This window comes from Leptosomus discolor, chromosome Z (genome assembly GCF_034619465.1).
Source record: "Leptosomus discolor isolate bLepDis1 chromosome Z, bLepDis1.hap2, whole genome shotgun sequence".
In the NCBI taxonomy this organism is placed as follows: domain Eukaryota; kingdom Metazoa; phylum Chordata; class Aves; order Leptosomiformes; family Leptosomidae; genus Leptosomus; species Leptosomus discolor.
Window position 1 is genome coordinate 46,186,857 of NC_141419.1, and position 19,520 is coordinate 46,206,376.

The 19,520-nt window shown below is 37.4% G+C and overlaps 1 protein-coding gene across 1 annotated transcript in view; it reads right to left on the reverse strand.

Moving 5' to 3' along the window:
• The window catches only part of ADAMTS19 (ADAM metallopeptidase with thrombospondin type 1 motif 19), a 146,462-nt gene that overhangs the window by 85,046 nt on the left and 41,896 nt on the right, over positions 1-19,520 (reverse strand). Inside the window, exon 7 of the mRNA XM_086479551.1 lies at positions 9,819-9,862. Coding sequence (XP_086335677.1) covers positions 9,819-9,862 — 44 coding nt within the window. The remainder of the gene's footprint in view (positions 1-9,818; positions 9,863-19,520) is intronic.

Genomic DNA, 19,520 nt, shown 5'->3' on the forward strand with positions numbered 1-19,520 from the left:
CTCTGGACAAAGTTTTGACATTTGTGACCTTTAAGTTTTTCATGTGATGAAATTATACTTTGTTTCACTATGAGAGAGATGCATTGTAAGAAACTGACTGATCTCGGGACTGCTTATAGCAGACACCAGCAGCACACCTTCTAGGAAAAGTGAATTAAATAGTTAACTTTCCCTTTACACAGAAAACACTGTCTAGCTGTGGATGGCTAGCTTAACTAGTATCTTTCTGATAAACACAAACAAAGGCAAAGCTGTGTTGAGAAGAGTCTTCCATCACATCTCTTTTCAGCTAAAATTATTTGATTTAAAATTACTACTGTTATCTCCAGATACCCATCCTACATTCTGTCTTCACTAGTTTAACTAAGCATATATTGTTTCATGCTGTATTAGCACACGTGATGAAAGCAATCATGCTGCCTAAGTAAGAGTCAGTGCTAATTGATCCATGGCCCAGCACCTGATGAGTTTCTTCAAGATGATACTGTAACATTCTTGCAAACTGTTTCCAACTCAAAATTTCTTTGAGTTTGTTGAGGTGGTCCTCAAGACATTCGAACTCTATGAAAGCAAGCTGAAAAGGCTGAGAGTATCAGGTCTTTCTTCTTACAGGGAATCTATTAACCAAACTACCTTTGCAAAGTCTGCAAGATGCAAGGTAATCAAGAACTAGAGGAGGCTCCTGTATCTCACATGTGCAGCACTAGACCCTAACTAGTCCCTGTTTGAGCAAGCTGAGTAAAGGATGACTGACTTGATGAGAAACTCACGTTTTATTCAGGGTAGGGTACCATCATCCTAAGAACATAAAACCTTCAGTACAGACTTAAACCAGAAATACAATAGAACTTGTTGCCATTTCAGTGTCACAAAAGGGAGCTATGAGATCAATTAAAACAGAAAATCTGCCCAAAGGCATTCAAATGAAGAGTAAGCCTTAGCCCTGTCCCTCTGTTCCTTCCTGCTTGTATTTGTGGAGCACTTTTCCTTGTATTTTGACAACAGTTAGATGCAGTTGTATGGATCATCTGCAGTTTTCTCTACAAATATGGAGCTCCTTTTGTTTCCTTCTCAGTTAAAGGACCCATGTATCACTGCCTACCCACCCTATTCTTCAAAATCCAGAGAAAAATATGCATTCATTACACAGTCTATTTAATTCCATTACACTGATGACTTTTTCCATTATGTAGCTATTAGACACAGAAACTGATGCATTAGTCACAAGGAGCTACGTGGTAGCTCTTATCTTGAAAAAACTTCCAACAAAAAACAGTGGAATGTTTCAGTGCAGAATACTATACAAGGCTGACGACTCTACTAAAACATAACTTTGCAAACATTTCTTTTGAAGGGATGGAAACACTACACACAAGGATACCTACCTAGAGCTAAACACAAGACTCTAATACTAGAGAAATGGCTGGCTAGCTAGAGAACAGGTCTACCTTAATTTACAGCCATATATTTTGGATGTCTTTATTTGTAATGATTGACACTAATTTTTATTTTTCATTTTAAAAATTTAATTGTATGCATGCTACACGAAGTAAAGAGTAATTTCTTGTACAAACCAATATAGAATATAAATCATTATTAACAGCATACATAGAGAGTAACTGATTATTTACAGTTGCCAACTCACATGATTCCATTATGAATGTACACAAGATTTCACCTAAATGTTTTTCACATAAAAACAACCTATAAAGGATAAGTACTGAAGCTGTAAAATCCAGGAGACAACGAAAGAGCTCACAGCTGCTTGGACCTGATTCAGTTTTTCAACACTTTGGATGAATAAAGTGCCACAGGACACAATTCACTGTTCAGCGAAGTAAGAGGGTCACTAAATCACTCATTCGTTTATCTCTTGCAGTCTGATTAGCTAAAGCTGTAAATTTTCTCCTGGTGAAAGAATTTTTGCCAGCAGAGACCTGAGCCCACTTCTGTCCTCTGCTTTGTGTCTCACGACCCTTCCCTAGCCTTGACTTGAGCATCTCTTGCATACCACGGCAGTATTGTTCTGATGCTTCACTGATTTTTCACTTTTGAATATGGCATGCACAGCTGAATGATTGATATTTGAAGTTAGAAAATACACACTATTCACAAGACAAACACAAATTATTGTGATAATCAGCTTGCAATTTCATTTTGTTTTCTTTAACACAAAGCAAATATGCACTGTATAATATTACAGATTCTGTTGTCCTTACTTGCGAATGCCTATTTCCGATGGACACAGGAGTTTTACCTGTGAAAGGAATCGAAGCTCCAGCCCCAAGCACACAAATATTCTAAATGCTATCCAGTGTAATGTTAAAACTCTTTATGTATATTAAGTCTCTATGTTTTAAATCCCTTTAAGACAGAATTTTAAATACCTTAGATAAGTTGAGACTAAATACAGAAACATGTAACTCGCCAACAAAAGCAAATTTTATTCTGTAGACTATAGTAGTTAAAACTTCCCTGATGATTTAAAAAAATCTCATGTATTGAAGGTATTTGTATATTAGAGATACTGTACTATCCTATGGATATCACTTCCTAGGGATCTTTTGCATTTCTACACTGTTACATAGTTCAAATTAGTACATAGGTTCTATACTCCATCCTTTGTAGAAGTAGTTCTGGGCCACCCCCTATTTGGGCCTTATCCATCTTGTGGAGAAACCGGTTCCCAAAAATTCATGTTAAAGTTAGGACATACCGTAAACAGCAGGCCTCAGGGCTTATGGATTCCTGTTGGCCTTGACCCATCAGAAATCTACCTTGCCCCCTGCAAGTGCCAGCAACTGAACAACTCACAGTACTGATTTGTAACTGCTTTAAGAGCATTTCTTCCACAATTGTGCCTCAAAAAAAGAGAAGAAACAAACAAACAAAAAAACTTTGCTAGTGAATACAAACAGGATGAGCCCTTGTTAGCGTCTTATAGAAAAACAGACACATACTGCAGGATCCAGTTCTGATGGTGGGGAGGGCCTGGAAGAGGGGGGACAGACTTCTCCTTGCTTCTTTATCGCAGTTAAACCAAATATGCCCACTGAGAACACAGTGGCAGCAGCTCTTCCTTCCTTTCCCTTCCTCTGAAGAAACACAGCGCAGGGTCCAGTAATCCCATACTGTCTAGCCACATGAAGTGTTAGAGAGGCAGAAAGACTAACCTGGCCTACAAGGCTTAGGTCACAAGGTTCCTGTTCTGCACTAGCTTTAAATCAGCAACATCAAGGGCCCACAGGAGTTCAGCCACAGTGACATACGGCTCGGCGTAAGTGAGTTCACCCTGCTTCTCAGCAAACTGTTACCACCCCCCATCTAGTTAGGCTAAGGACAGCTACGCAAGACTACAACAGAGTGATTTTCTGGGTAAGAGGAGGGACATCAGATGGATACAGACGAGAAAGCATAGGGAAACAGACTTCCTAACTTCACTCCTGCAGCACTGAAGCCCATGTTCTGTGCAATTTCTTTGGCTGCTTTTTTATTGGTAACAAGCCCTAAGCATTCATCTTCAGTCTTTCCTGCATTAACCTCCACTGGACAGTGGTAGCCTGCCCAATTCCCTATTTCTCTCCTATCTCTAATGCATAAGGTTGGGCTAAACCTTTGCTCCGGGGACAAGTTTTGGAGGAAAAGGCCAAGTCCTTTATGTTAAAGATCTACAGCTTTCACATTAGAAAAGAGAAGCAAATACATCTATCTTTGGCATTTTGATAAATTGGACGGATGATGTGTTCTTCCACTTCGTTTTGATTCACGGTTTGACTGATTTCTTACTGGTCATTATTTGTATCCTTTGCCACAGAATGAAGATGTGATGGCACCTCAATTTTCTGCTATTGTTTTATCTCTGTAACACTAGCTGTTACCAAAGTTAGACATTTATAATCTACTGTACCACCCCCCTCAAACAATCTGACAAGAGTTTTTAAGGGAGTTCTGTTTAGAGATTGCAATGTCAGCATTCTATTGGAAAATGTTTTCTAGTTAAAAGTTGAGATTGAAGCACATTTTTGGGAATCAATGCTCTTACAGCTGATGTTTTAACTGAAAATGGTATCTGAAAATACGGATCAAATGATACAGTATCAGCTTTTAAATATAGTATTTTAATTTTTTAAGGAAACCCTGCTCTTCTCTGATATCATAAGATTCAACACACTGTTTGAAAACAGCATTTAACTACTTTCTCTCCAGGAGATCACAATCAGACCTTTGCACTTACACTCCTCTGAGATCAATGCAATGCTGGAAACCCTGTCTTCCATAAAGGATCAGAAAAGCTCCATTTACTATTCCTGAAACATCCTTTACTTCGGAATTTCAACCAGGACTAAGAGTATAAGCAAACGGTATCAGCTTAAAGGAAACGTGTCTGTGCAGCCGCAGATGTATGTAAAAAAATAAGAAGACTCATTGTGCTGTAGTAAGAAGATAGTATTGAAACAATCAACTCAGGACACTCTATTTAAGGCAAAAGCTATCTTAGAAATGACTCATAATTCTGACATATTAGGTCAAACGGAACTCAATTTATACATGCCAAGAAAATTCCTGACCTTCCTTTGACAGAGGCATATTTTTTTTAATTGAGTGCAGTAAAAGGCCTACAGTAATTGAATCTGGAAATACCATTTTTTGTTTTCCATTTTATTGTAATCAGTGTTACTAGGACATTTTACTAGCTATCATAAATCTTTCAAAACATTAACTATGGTCACAACATTTTACAGAGCATGTGTTGTACATCTGCAGACTTTTGACAAGGGATGAGAGAAGATATTACCTGAAGAATCAGATACCATAAGATAAGGTATAATATAAAGATCCAGGTGCTTAGTCTGATATCTGGAAAGGCCTATCTTCAGTAAAGAAGAATCTGCAATTAATATTCACTGTAGGACAGTATCACTAAAGCAACAGCTTTTCACATAGTAGAAGATTTTTTATCTGCAAATTATTTTCAAATTCTGCAAGTTCTTTAAGGAAAAAAATTACTTGGCGCTTTAAAACTTACAGTGATGACAGCATACCAACATTTTAGATTTTCTTAACAGCCACATCACAGGCACTAGAAATGCAGACAATGTAACAGACTGAACAGAGAAGAAGAACATGCTGGGTTCCCTTCCCGATCCTCTCACTTGCAAATTCATTGATCTTGTGCAGGTCATTCAGCCTGCCAGTATTTCCAGCTGTAGCAATTATGCTCATTCCTATGCTTTTTGAAAACTATTTCGAGATGATACTACCGTGAGAATAACACTATGCATCCCTGAACATTCCCAGGGCATCAGAAGCTCCCAAGCATCCTGCTAGAACTTACCTATCAATCTAACCTACAGCTTTGATGCAAATAGTGAGCTGCAAATAGTGAGCTGCATGGAAGCTACAAACAAAATTTTACATCTAGTTAAGTAAACAATCACAATTTCCACTAAACACGACTATGTGTTCGTGCTAAGACTTGCTGAGTCATTTTGCTGGCACAAAAAAAAAAGACTGCAAAAGGAGGGATGCTAAACCAAGACAGTAAGGAGCCTCCAAGCAGGGCAGTCCCAGAAAGGACACAGCCTCCCTTAAAAGACTCATTCCCTCAGTTCCTGCAGATTAATAAGCCTCCAAACTGATGCCAACACAAGAGGAGCATCATTTTACAATCTGCCTGTGCCTGTAACATTTCACACTAAGAACTCTCTATTATAATAGCGTTTCCTCAGAAGACATTAGTTAGCAGCAAACAATGAATGTAATCAAAAGAACTATTGTCCCAGAGACTTGAAATCTTAATTGTGTGGAAAAGTAGACAAAGGAAGGGAAATTCAAATGTGCATACAGTTCCTTCAAGAAATGCCTCCCTGTGTTTATTTGTTAGCCTAATCCTTGAAGGGAGTGAGAAAATATCTGTTGATTTCTATCTGCTGGTACTAAGGTTTGTGCAATAACGCACTAACAAGCTGCCCTATCAATCATTGCTCCTTTCAGTTACTTAAATATGATAATACCAGAAGATGCATGCACAAGAACAACACAGCATGTACTAGACCCCAGTTTAGATTTTTTGCTGATTCTTTTAGCACAGACTTAATTTTCTGAAAATTGACAACTGAATTACTTCCTAAGATTTTTCAGAAATTTGTTAAGTCAGCTACACGCGTAATTTTACCTGTCCACAGCACCAGAAAAAGAACACCACTCCAAATCACCACAAATTTAAGATGGTTCCCTCTGACTAAGCTAACAATAGCTGCTTGGAGGATAGAAATGCTGTGATCCCAAAAAAAAACAGTTATCTTCCAGAGGAAAAGAATCTTGGACAATTACAGATTTAAACTAATTTTTTTCATTAGCTAAAGTAAATTTAATTTGTATATAAACATCTTCATATCCTTCCACCCCCAAACAAGCCCTCTGTTTGTTTTAATCGTAGTATGTCCCTTCCTGGTAAAGCAAGGTCTGAAATCTCTCTTTAAGCTACAGAAAAGCTGTGAGAACCAGTGGCAGAGCAACAGGATCTTGCTTCTGTGCAGGAACAGGAGACAGAGAGCATACACATGAGCAGAACAGCAGGTAAAAAAAATAAAAATAAAAGAGTGCTGCAGCCAGCCAACCAGAGGATGCTCAAGAACACTTGGGTCTGGTTGATTTTGAGCCTAAAACAACTGCGTTGTGGTTTTCCACCCAGAAAGAATTTGACAGGGGCTGTGACAATTGACAATGCCGAAATCTGAATAGCTTAGCTGAAATTAATTGACCTGGGCTGACTGATAATACATGAGAGTCTTAGCTTATTGTTTTACAGACATGTGAGATTAGTCAAGGAGGGCATTCATTTGACTTACTCTGAATTTACACTGTGAAGTAAGAAAGTAGCCCCATAACTCCCCTGGCTACAGCAGAGATTTCCAAACAATTCTACCAATAGTAAAATAGTTAATATAGCTCTGAAAAACATAAAATAAAGACATTTTACTTCCTAAACTTCAATATCCTTTGGGAAATTGAGCAAAAGTCCAAAACTAGTTCTTCTATTTCTGCGTATTTTTCAAAACTATCAAATATGAAGTGTTAATACATTTTGTGCTTGATCACCAAGATAGCCAAAACTTTTTTTCCTGATTAAAAATGTAAAAATCTGACAAACATTCCAAAACATGCTTTCTATCATTATGGAAAGAAATTCTTGTATTTGTCCACCTTAATGCTTTTGTGAAGGAATACTTGGAAGATTCGCATCATGTATTTTGTTTCAAATTTAAGCATGAAATTATGTATTTCTAGGGAGTTTTGACACATTTTTGATCTTGAGTAAACATTTTTTTCCTGGTTAACAGAGTTCTTGGTTAATGTTACCTTAAAAGCATTAAATCTTCATGTAAATCACTGTTAGAAGATAAAATGAAGAAGTACTAATTGAAGAGTGCACAAACTCTGCTTTTTGATTAGAACAAGACTGGAAGCACAGAGAAATGCTTTATTTGCCATCTAAATACATGAAAACTTTTGTCTATATAACAGAATTACTTACTCATCTGGCTTACATCATCATGTCCAGTCTGAAAACTGTGAGTCTTGGCATGTGATGAATAAACAATAAATCCAGTATTTGTCTGTTTAGTATCCATCACTGGGAAGAACTATGATCCAATGTGACAATCCTTTCCAATAATGAGGTCTGTCCTGTAAATGTTCCTTTCTCATGACTTTCATTTCTGGATTGTGTAATGTGCTACAAAAATCACCTTGACTGCCTCATGTACATATACAGTTATGTTAACATTTCACAGAGAATTGCCTACATGTACTCTCAAAAATTTTGCATATAAACCTCCAATCCTAAAAATATTGACGTAATATATCCATGCCAGTAAGACAATTTAAAATTTCTCTTCAAAAGACATGCACAAAGTTCTCCCTAGTTTTTGAATACTCTTTCTCAGCTCAGCTCATGGATGATAGTAGACAAGAGCTCCAGAAAGACATTATCATCTTAAAAGTGTGCATGGACCCACAGTACTGTAAATGTGTATGGAAGAAACTACACACTGAATTTATGGAAAGTTGCTATATTCATCTGGAAAACTACTGATAAAATTAATCACTGATGGAACAACAGGAAAAGCTTTTGCTGCACGAGTGTAGCTATGTGGAAAGAACTACACATATGATCTATGCTTCAATTCCTGAAGAAAACTCTAAACAACATATGCAGAGTTCTAAGTCTACAACAGCCTTTCAACAAAATGCCAAATTAGACAGCCAAGGTCTCTGCTTCATTTTGCTTATCACTATATTAACACTGTAAACTCTTCCTATGCACTTACAATTAATGCACTGCCTTGTTTTCAAGTTTCATCCAAGCTTCTTCATCATAGAAACATGAATGATTGATACTTGAATCAGTTCAATCTTATCTCATTTACAATACGATGGACAAATTCAGATATAAACAGTCATTCTATTACTGCCAAGGTTCAACCAAAGAGGAAACATTCTTCAGGGAAAATTCTTGCATACATTCACTTCATCTGTGAAATCCACACAGCAGCCTATCCTGATTTAGATATACTGGAAGTACTCCAGATTTGACCTTCACCTTAGATCAGCACAAGATGCTCAACACTTCTTGTCACATTGCTTCCCCTTTCAGCTGGAAGGAAACATTTTTCCACTTATAAGACAAAAATAAATGCCTCTGAGCACAAAGCATTCATACAAAATTCACCAATGAGTGGAAGAACACTATGAATTCTTTAACACTTAGCTGCTGTGAGAAACATTCCATTCTTCATTTAGAAGGATTCTTTATTGATATCCACCCCACAGACACACTTACATAGACTTGAGACGATACAGTAGCAAAAGAAAAAAGACTAGCAAGTAGTGAGATAATACAGTTTACATAAGAATTCTCCTCAAACCTTTGCCACTGAAATTGATCAGGAAAAAGAAATCTACTTCTCTACATAAGAGGGAGCACAACCATGACAATAGTTAATTGTCCATTACTATCATCCTAATCTTACTGAAAAAATTTAGTTTCTGAATACTTGTATTTATATATAGAACTGTTAAAGACTTCTATTAGCCAAATTAAATCCTAGGGTAAAAACATGTCATTACATCCTTCATTTAGTGTCATGGCATGTTTTTACCGAGAATTATGACAGAACAGAACAACTGCTACTTTTTGCTACCTTTTCCTCCAGACCTTTACACTGAAAACTCGTTTTCCAAAAAGGGTGTGAACTAAATTAATGTCTCTTGATAGAAAAACTCAGTGCAGACAGCACTCAATTTAACTGAAGATGTCAGAAGATGCCTTGCACAACAGTTCACCTCCTGTACTCTTCTGAAGTAATGTAGTTCATAAACACTGTATCACTTTACTATGTTACATTATATTCCTATGAAATCTTTGGTTAAACATTATAGATATATTCTTACCAAAGATAAATCCACTGCATAAAAAAAAAAAAAAAACCACAACCATAAACACATTTGTTTAGCTTCATATTCTGAATTAGGAATATTAAAACATTTTTGTATTAAACTGTCAGTGAGATTAAAAAGAAAAAAGTTTTAAAAGTTTGCTCTATGAATGAGATGGACATATTGTACTTATATTATTTTGCTAGAGGCATACACAAGTCTAACACAGTATTACTGGCATTTGAGATGTATTTTGCATTTTAGCTAGTTACAGCTATCCGATGCTGTTGTCATATTTTAGCTTCACATCTCTATTTATGTAACACTTATTTTATGATCTGGTTTATGCGCACGGCCTCTTACATTTATTTACTTACCAACAGTATCACATGGTTCATCTTTATGTACACAGAAATCCTTCCTAGAATTGGGGGGGAAAAGAAAAATGTTAAGCAAGCCAAGCTGTCAGACCGGTAACGACTATGTGACCTATTTACAAATATTTTGCATGGCTCAATGAATAAATACAGAACACCATTATCTCAACAAAGAGCATGGGGAAGCAAAGGCCAGGATTACCCAGAACACTTACACTTCAGTTTATTCTCAGAATAGATTTAGGAGTAGTCAGGTAACAAAACATGTACCATATATTTAAATTGCATTGTACCTAATTTCTGGGGTTTTTTTCCCATATAAATATCTTGAAATGTAATGAAGCTAAATTTTGTCTTTCTTTCATTTAAAATGAAAATATCTTTAGTGCTTAGTATCAGGTTGAAACGCAGCATTGTAATCCAGCATTTAGATCAGGGATAGAGTCAGAAATGTTTTGTCCTAAAAAGTCAATGGTTAAAATGACTAATAGGAATACATGCTGGAGAAGCTTTTCTGCTAAGGCATCCCACTCTAGTACTAATCAGAAGACTTACAAACTAACTCACTGGGAGAAGACTATCCTATCTCCAACACGGATTTTAGTCTAGCCATAGCTCTATAAATAAGATCACTCAATTGTACGAAGCAGAATAAATAGCCGATCTCTGTGTTAAACAACATCTGCTTGGGATTAATTTTAATTTCACACCGATTTTAGGTGTTCTTGGAGACACCTAACAAAGTTACCAAAAGAGCAAAGGAAAAGCTATTTTTACTGGAGTGTTTACAACTCATGCTAATTTTTCATTTTAAGTAAAAATAGGGCTGTTGAGGTATGCATGAAGCAGGGAGGAGGGAAGGGAACTACAGGGAACAAACAACAAAAAATCCCCACGTATAGCACCTAAGCAAAATACCACCTAGTTACATGTACTTCATTCCGACATGATTCAAATAAAGACATTTCTGTTTTTCAGCTGTACCACAGAATAATCATCCGTTTTTTTAGAGAGGGATCATAAGAGCTGGACATATTTCATTTTTATATTCTGTCTACACAGCTACATAGATACACACATAGACTGATAATGATAAAGATACACACATATAGAAACATTCATTTTCCAGGAACAAAATGCAGGAATTGTTTGGTGCTTGAGATCAGACAGCAGACTGGTGATACTGATAATTTTTACCAATGTAAGTACTTCAAGAAATTTTGTTTGTTTGTTTGTTTGTTTCACATAGATTATTCCCACAGAGTGATTTAGACCCAAAAGCAATCTGAACAGGCTGGTAAATTTCTGACACTTGTTAAGGGCCACAGAGCCAAAGACATGGGGTTATACAGCTTTTGATTCTCCCAACACCATTGCCAGATAATTAGAGAGTAGAAAACAAAAACAACAGTGCTAGAAACAAATCTTGTGAACAAACTGGTAAAGAAACTCTGGTAATTCATTTAGAAGAGCCCTGGAAATTGAGCCAAAGGTGGTGAACAAGAAACTATAATGGGATACAGAAGGAATAACTTTTATTTTTTCAAACCTGCAACAAATTGCATTATCGCACTGGTAGTAACACAGTTCTTTGTTTCATGCTATGTGACACAAGGGACTTACTGTCTTGTTAAGCAACATGACAGAACGATTAGAAATATGGGACTTGTGGTGAAGCAAGAGAACAGGCGTAAAGACAATCTAAGGACATAGGTTGTCTTCCATGCACACTCATACAACTGCCATAAATATTAACTGTTGTAACAAGTGAAAAAAAGAGCATACCTTCAAATGTTAAAGAATACCATCTGACATTTTAAAACTGCCAATATCCAAGAGGTTATTGCTTATGTAATAGCTTTGTTCACATAAACTTAAGGAGTTGCCTTTGTTTTGTTTTTCCTTCTTGGCTGACTGTGACTATGGTTATGCTATGCATCCAGAGTTTCATTATGGGACTTGAGGGAAATGGTACTGCTATGATTTGGCAAGAGGGAAGTACAATAAACCATTCTCAGTTCCTGACTTACATTAAAAAAATGTAATACCTCCTTTAATTTCCAAGAATATGAATGTATTACATACATTTGAGACTAGGCTCCTTCGTAAAGATTCACAGATCTAGCCAGACCTACCAATGATTCTCACAGAAATCATTCTCTAATTCTCACAAGGTAACTTAAATATTCCATCATATTATAACTACATTCCTGTGTGTCTATATAAAATACACACACACAAACACACACATATATATATACCCTTCTACACTTTGTATGTACATATAGAATTGGTATACTGAAACTACATGAAACAAAAATATAGGCTCTTCCAAGTAAGGGGTGGTATAAAACAAAGCAAAAAGCACAATCCCTCAGGAAAGCCATGGAGCATTATGAAAGGTCTTCAAGGTAAACCGACAACTATCCTACTTCTAAATATAAAATATCTCACGACATTCTGTTTGTTAAAATAAATCCTGATGCGTAGATGGGATGTACAACAAAAGACATCAAGAACAGAAGAGGAAGACTAAAGAAGAATCCAGACTTATTTTTTATTAATAGTTTGCACCAATTTGTCTTTTTAGGTAAATTTAACACTTGTTTTAGGCGTACTTGTCAAAAGATCTATTTCCTGTCCAAGCTGGTTTATCATTTCCTTCCATATGCCAGACTGGAGAAAAGAAGAAACAGAAGAGGACAGATAAAGGATTTCACCAGTCTACCAAACCTCCGTTCTGGCTTTCACCCTACTTTCAATTTCTTAACTTCTTAATGTTCATAATTTTGAAAGAAGCAGTGTAGGTTTGAAACTGCATTCTAACTCCTGCTGTTGTCATTGATTCTAGGATTTACAACTTTTTAAGATCTATTTGAGGCTTCTTGCCCAAGCAACAAGTTTTCTCAAATCATAAGGTTTCTATAAAAGAACAGTTGCAATTAATGGCCCCCGTGGCAAATACCATTATAATCACATTGCAAACGCCTTCGTTTGCATTGTGCTAAATGAATAATGTCAACACTGCAGATGTTCTTGTCTCTTCACGTAATAGGATATTCTGAAATGATTCCCACATATAAACTAAGCACATACCTACTAACTAATAAATTCACTGAAAAAAAAATAATTAAAAACAATTTTAGAGTTAATGAACCGCAAGATAAATTACACATTTCCTATTCAGTTGGAAACTTAAACAAAAGGATAACATTACTACTGTAAATGCTATTTCAGAAAATGTTTAGTATTTTGAGGGTAAACCTCAAATGCATTGGTATTCACTCGACATTGTATTTTAGCAAATCAGGAAATACTCCACTTAAATATTTTAAATAGTTAACAGATCACTTAGGCTTTGTAAAGTAAAATGATAGTATAGATAGGCCTTCTTCTAGAGTTCATGTTTCAGCCAAACTAAAAAATAACAGCTCAGAAGTGTAGTAAGTGAACTAATAACTGAATTGAATGTGTATTTAACATCTCAAAACAGGTATAGAAATGTTAGGAAGCCAAGGAAGGTGTTTTTGAGTGGTGTCCAACAGAATCCATACTCAGCATTAGCATTAAGCAGTGATCTGGAAGAAAATAAGAGAGCTCTATTGGTAAGGTTTGAAAATTAAGTGAGTTCTGGAGCATACAAATAGGAATGAAGCAAACCAATTTTTAAAGATGACTCATTTGAGTAACTTTTATTTTAATGTAGCCAAAACTGGGCCCCCAAACTTGATCAGATACAGAAACAGAATGACAATAACAACAAAAAGAAATTAGCATCTGAAAACAGGCAGCAGGAGTAAACAGAATCCTTGGATAAAGATGCAAGAAAATATCAGACGTGGCACCAGTACAACCATTCACACACTATCGTGTCCAATTTCGGCACTTACGCTTCAAAAAACAATTTGGAAAACAGGTTAAAGGTCTGGAAAGAGCTAACAGAACAATCACATGTCTGAGAAGCAGGCTTAAAAACCTCTCTAAGTTAATCTAAGAGAAAGATGAGTTGTGACTTTAGCACAGCCTACAAGTATTTACACAGCGAGGAGCTTTCTAACAGCTCTTTAGCAGCAAAGAGTACAAAGAGATCCATGGTTGAAAGCTGAAGTAACAAAATTCAGAAATAAGACACAACTGTCCATTCTGAAAGTAAGTAACTGTGGCAATGGTCTGCTTCAGAACACAGTTAATCTTCCTTTTTTTTTATAATCTTTGTCTCAAGACTGTTTAGCTTTCTTATTCTCCAGAAAAAATAATATGTAACAATAACTGATCAAATTTCATTTTAGGGACTTGCACTAGATAATCAGAGATGTAAAATTCAGTTTAGGTCCATGCAATGCTACATGGATATGTAAAAGTGAACCGAACATACGTAGTCTGAGTTCTAAAGCTGAAAAGAACAAGATAACAGAAATGTAAATTCATGCATTTTTTCCTCACATGTATTACTGCAAGCACCACCACTTTACAGACTCAAATATCTTGAACTTGGAGAAGAAATAAACAAAACCAAAACCAACAGTATGTGAATACTTAAAATTAGTGGAATTTTTATAATACACAAGATAAAAGTACATGTCTTAACATTAAAGTTACAAATACAGGAGATTGTGGGTTTTTTTTTTAAAAAGACACTTGATTCTAAAGTATGGTTCTTTCATGCTTCCTGCTGCATCCACAATCATATTAGTAACTAATCAACAGTAAGGACATGTGAGATTCTTCATTAACTCCCTTGATGCCATTGATGTCAAAAGAAAAACAGTAAACACTGTAAAACTTTGCAAAAATATCGAGAGTTGGCAGAACTGAAGTTATAGTGATGACAAAATACCACTATGAACACAAAATTAAGAATAATTTCATCTCTCACCATGCACTTGCAAGAAATCATTTTTCTAGTGAACTTCACTAGAACTTTAAGGCAGCAGTAGATTCTTAATAACCCAATCTCTACCCTGTTACATTTCAACAATTTTGGACTGCCAAACACTGCAAACTTTTTGGGTAACCCTGTAATGTTAGTTTCTGTTCAGGGGTCATTCACAGACTTCCAGCTCTGACTTTATTGAGGAGGCATTTTTAGGTTCAAACCATTATCATCAAAAACGTAGTAAAAAGCAAATTCAGAAAAAGAGCTGTACTTGTGTGCATTAGAAAGGAAAATTCTTGTCCAATCTTGGAGGATTGGAACAATTGGTAATTAAACAATATTTAGCAAATCTAAGTGCTGTTTATGCCACTGTCTACTTCTACAGAATGAGGCACTCAATTATACATCACCCAGAGCAAAGAGATTTCAGATACTGCAGATCAATACAAATAGCTGATGTATACTGTAAGCATGGTATAGTGCTGTCTATCTGACGAATATTAGGAAAATCAGAGATCTACTTTCTATCACAAGCACATGTGAAAATGGCAATTCTGAGAAGGAGAATACAGAACTTGATCTTTTTAATTTAATTTCATTTTTACATATTTTTTCTAAAAACCACTGCAACACAGATTGACCTATGCACTGAAAAAGCAGCATGATGCATAATATTTAAGTGAAGGTAGATTCTCACTCATTCTTGTACCCTTTCTCCTTTTTTAAATACACTTCAAAGCTTTCATTACCTTGTTTGCAATAGGGGCAACGTAAGAACTTAAGTATTGTCATCGAGCAACTGTGGATGCCATGGGCCTTTTCCTGCCTTACTTTCAGTTACCTGACACAGGTCAGACAACCTATGCAGACAGCAATTGGTAATACCATCTTAGTGGCCAACAAAATTGGGCCTTATCTCTGTGTACTTGCATTCCGTAATTTAAAAGGCAAGCAGGATGTGATGTGCCAGAGAAAAGTACTTCCTGACATGTATATCTCTAAAGTAATAGTGCTAATTTATAACTGTGAATAACATATTTTTACCAAGATAGCCCTTAAAACAATTTCTGTCTTAATTCTCACATTCTTTTTATAGCTAAGCTCCCTGAGGATCTTTTCTAAATACACTATTCAAACTTTTTCTTTCTGTCTTCTTTTTACTTTATGGCACCATATTTTAAACAGGACATTGCTTCATCAGAACAAGCCAATTTAAAGGGAAACTAAAGAAAAACTCACAGGCTGAAATAGAACTACAGTAAAGTGAAACGACCAATCTGGTAGCAGATTAATATGTAATATTACAGTTTATTTGAGCAGCAGAGAAAGTCGTGGGGAGAAGCTGGTTTTGCCTTTTGCTTTACATAAGAAATACAAAAATAAGTCTTAAAAAGTAGCTTTTTCATGAAAAGTCTATGATGGCTCTTTGACTGTTACACGACAGTCTCTATTACATACACACTATGCTCTTTGTAGTTAGGTGTTAAAAATAAGCTCTGCAGAATACTCAATACTTCATTTCTAACTCTTTTGGTTACTAGTCACAACCGGCATGTGAAAGCACAGTGAACTTTTTTCAAAGCACTCTTGCTGTTCTATCACCATGCAAGATAAAAAAAAGGAGGTAGGGGTAAGTTTTAGGAGGTCTGCCACAGAATGTGTTAGATAAGCAAAGCTTTACGTTTTTACTTGAAAAACACCAAGCAGTTGGTGTTCATCTGTCTAAAAAAATTATTTCTCTCAATAAAGCAGGTCTGCTGTCCAAAGCTGTTTGGAAGTTGTGACAAAGAAGCTTGTTCTGTGTTTGCAAAACAGAGTAAGAGTCTGAATTAACAAAACACACAAGTGGAGCCACACAGGGGGTTAGCTATACCATAAACCTGATGATGTGCAGAGGGGAGCCTGGATTAGCAAAACATTCCCACTATCAGCAAACCACATTGGTATGATTTATTAGTAGCTAAAGCAGCTCTGAGATGGGAGGCAGTATAGTCCAGAGAATAATACCGCTGAAAAAATTAAAATGTCAGAAGAAGGGATCTTTAATTTCTGGCTCCAGCATGGACTTACTATCTGACATTCAACCAACTACTTCCCTGCTCTTTACTTCAATTTTCTTAACACTGATCAGAGATTCACTCTAAAAAAACCATAAAAATGGACAGGTAAAAAATTGTAGGTGATGCAATCAGAATACTGTTATCACAAAGCACATCAGAAGAGCATGTCTTAACATATGATCAGACTTTCCAAAAGCTTTTTTACAATTTAGAAATGCTGCATGAAATTCAAAAAGCTCTGTGGCCAAATGTGCTAGCTGCTAAAGACATCTCCAGATCACTGCCTTTCGCCTGCTTAACTAATGCTTCAGTTGCATCCGTTCAGAACTCTTCTGCCTCTTCCCATAAAGGCTGGTTAAGGCGAAGATGAGAGGAAAGACACGTCACATGCTTTATTTCATAGTAACTTACTACTTGTGACATACACTTCACAAGTTAAAGAATGCAGCCCTAGACTCACTCTCCTGGCAGATGCAGGCTTGAAGGGTTGGATGCTCCCTCAAACTACTGCTGCTGCAGATGCTGCTGACTGTCCCCGCTGTCTCAAATAAGAGAGTCAGGGGATAGGTGAGAGGTCACTCAACAACACCATGTTTCTAGCAACCAAGCAGTATGTAATTGCTCCATTATCCTTGGACAGTCACCAAGTACAACTAGACGTAAGAAGGTCTATTCCGCTTTAGCTATGCTCATCAACCCAATGCCCCACACAATACTCAGCCATCCTTTATGCCTTGGACCAAGTTCACTCTTTCCTATTACTCACACCTTTCCTTCTCCATCTAGCCTCTTCCCCCACCAAAACACTCACTGCTATTACAATCAGTTTTGTGTCTTAATCTGAAAAATTTCTTTCCAGTCTGTCATCCTAAGTATGTTTTGTGATGAGCTAATGGAAATTTGCTACAGAGAACATTATTTCTCATGTCCTCCAAGGCAGTTCATAGAAGCCTGTGTGAAGCACACATAGCTAAGGTATAAATGTATAAAAAACCCTGATCTGCCCCCTAAAAGACCCATCAATCCATAAAACTGACAAACACAACAAATAGAGGAGGATGGCATAGGGTAAGAAGAGACGATCATGGGCTTTTCTGAGAAAAACAGCAAAAGTAGCAACAAAGCTGTCACCACAGATAATCTGGACTTCATTTCCTGCTTCCAGTATGTGACTGGCTCTCCAAAACAGGGAAATTTAGGGAAGCATTTTTCTGCTTCAGAAAATTGAAATACATTATAAATATTGGAGCAATCAGATTGTAAACAAATTTTTTTTAAATGTATAAAGCTTCTAGTGAGATTCCCCTGAATAAATGGTATAAGGCTACATGTAACTTTAAAGACTACACATCGGTTTAGGATACCACAGAATTATGGAATCATAGAATGATTTGGGTTGGAAGGGACCTCAAAGATCATCTAGTCCAAGCCCCATGCCATGGGCAGGGACACCTTCCACCAGACCAGGTTGCTCAAAGCCCGATCCAACCTGGCCTTGAACACTTCTACAGACAGGGCTTCCACAACTTCTCTGGGCAGCCTTTGCCAGTGTCTCACCACCCTCACAGCAAAGAATTTCTTCCTAACACTTAACCTAAATTTACTCCCTTTCAGTTTGAAACTATTAACCCCCATCCTACCACTACACTCCCTGATAAAAAGTGCCTCACCACCTTTCCTGTAGGCCCCCTTTTAAGTACTGGAAGGCCGCTATAAGGTCTCCCTGGAGCCTTCTCAAGGGCTGAACAACCCCATCGCTCTCAGCCTGTCCTCATAGGGGAGGTGCTCCAGCCCCAGGATCATCTTCATGGCTCTCCTCTGGACCCACTGGAGCAGGTCTGTGTCTGCCTTTTGTTGGTGGCCCTAGAGCTGAACACAGCACTCCAGGTGGGGTTCATGAGAAGCAGAGTAGAGGGGCAGAATCACCTCCCTCGAGCTGCTGGCCACACTTCTTTTGATGCAGCCCAGGATGCAATTTGCTTTCTGGGCTGCGAGTATACATGGCTGGCTCATACTCAGTTTTTCATCCACCAGCCCACCCAAGTCCTTCTCTGCAGGACTGCTCTCAATCCACTCATTGCCCAGCCTGTATCTGTGCTTGGGATTGCCCTAGCCCAGGTTCAGGACCTTGCACTTGGCCTTGTTGAACTTCATGAGGTTTGCACGGGCCCACCTCTCCAGCCTGTCCAGGTCCCTCTGGATGGCCTCCCTTCCCTCCAACGTGTCCACCGCACCACACAGCTTGGTGCCGTTGCCAGACTTGCTGAGGGTGCACTCAATCCCACTGTCCATGTTGCCAATAAAGATGTTAAACAACACTGGTCCCAATACTGACCCATGTCAACAATTAGCATGGGACAGCACAACAGTATTCCAGTATATCCAATCACAGGAACTTTGGAAGGGCATCCTGAAGGTCATCCAGTCCAAGGCCCACCTCAAAAATGGCACTAAGCTCAACCCTAGAACGGTCGAACCATCATTCTGCCCTTTTCTTTGGATAACAGCTGTATGCTCTCTGAACATGAAGATGCATCCACCTGTGCACCACTTACAGCCTAAACCATGACATTATTTGCTTGGGAGGAAGGTGGTGAGCTGGAGGCATATTTCCTTCTGAATGTGTGAAATGCCTCATACTTAAAGAGTTATAAGGAACTGCAGATCTGAGATCACACTGCTGTGGCTGCAGAGCACGCACTGTATACACAATGTACCTTCAGCACACAATGAAACATACTAGATCTAGATCCTTTAGAGGGAAGC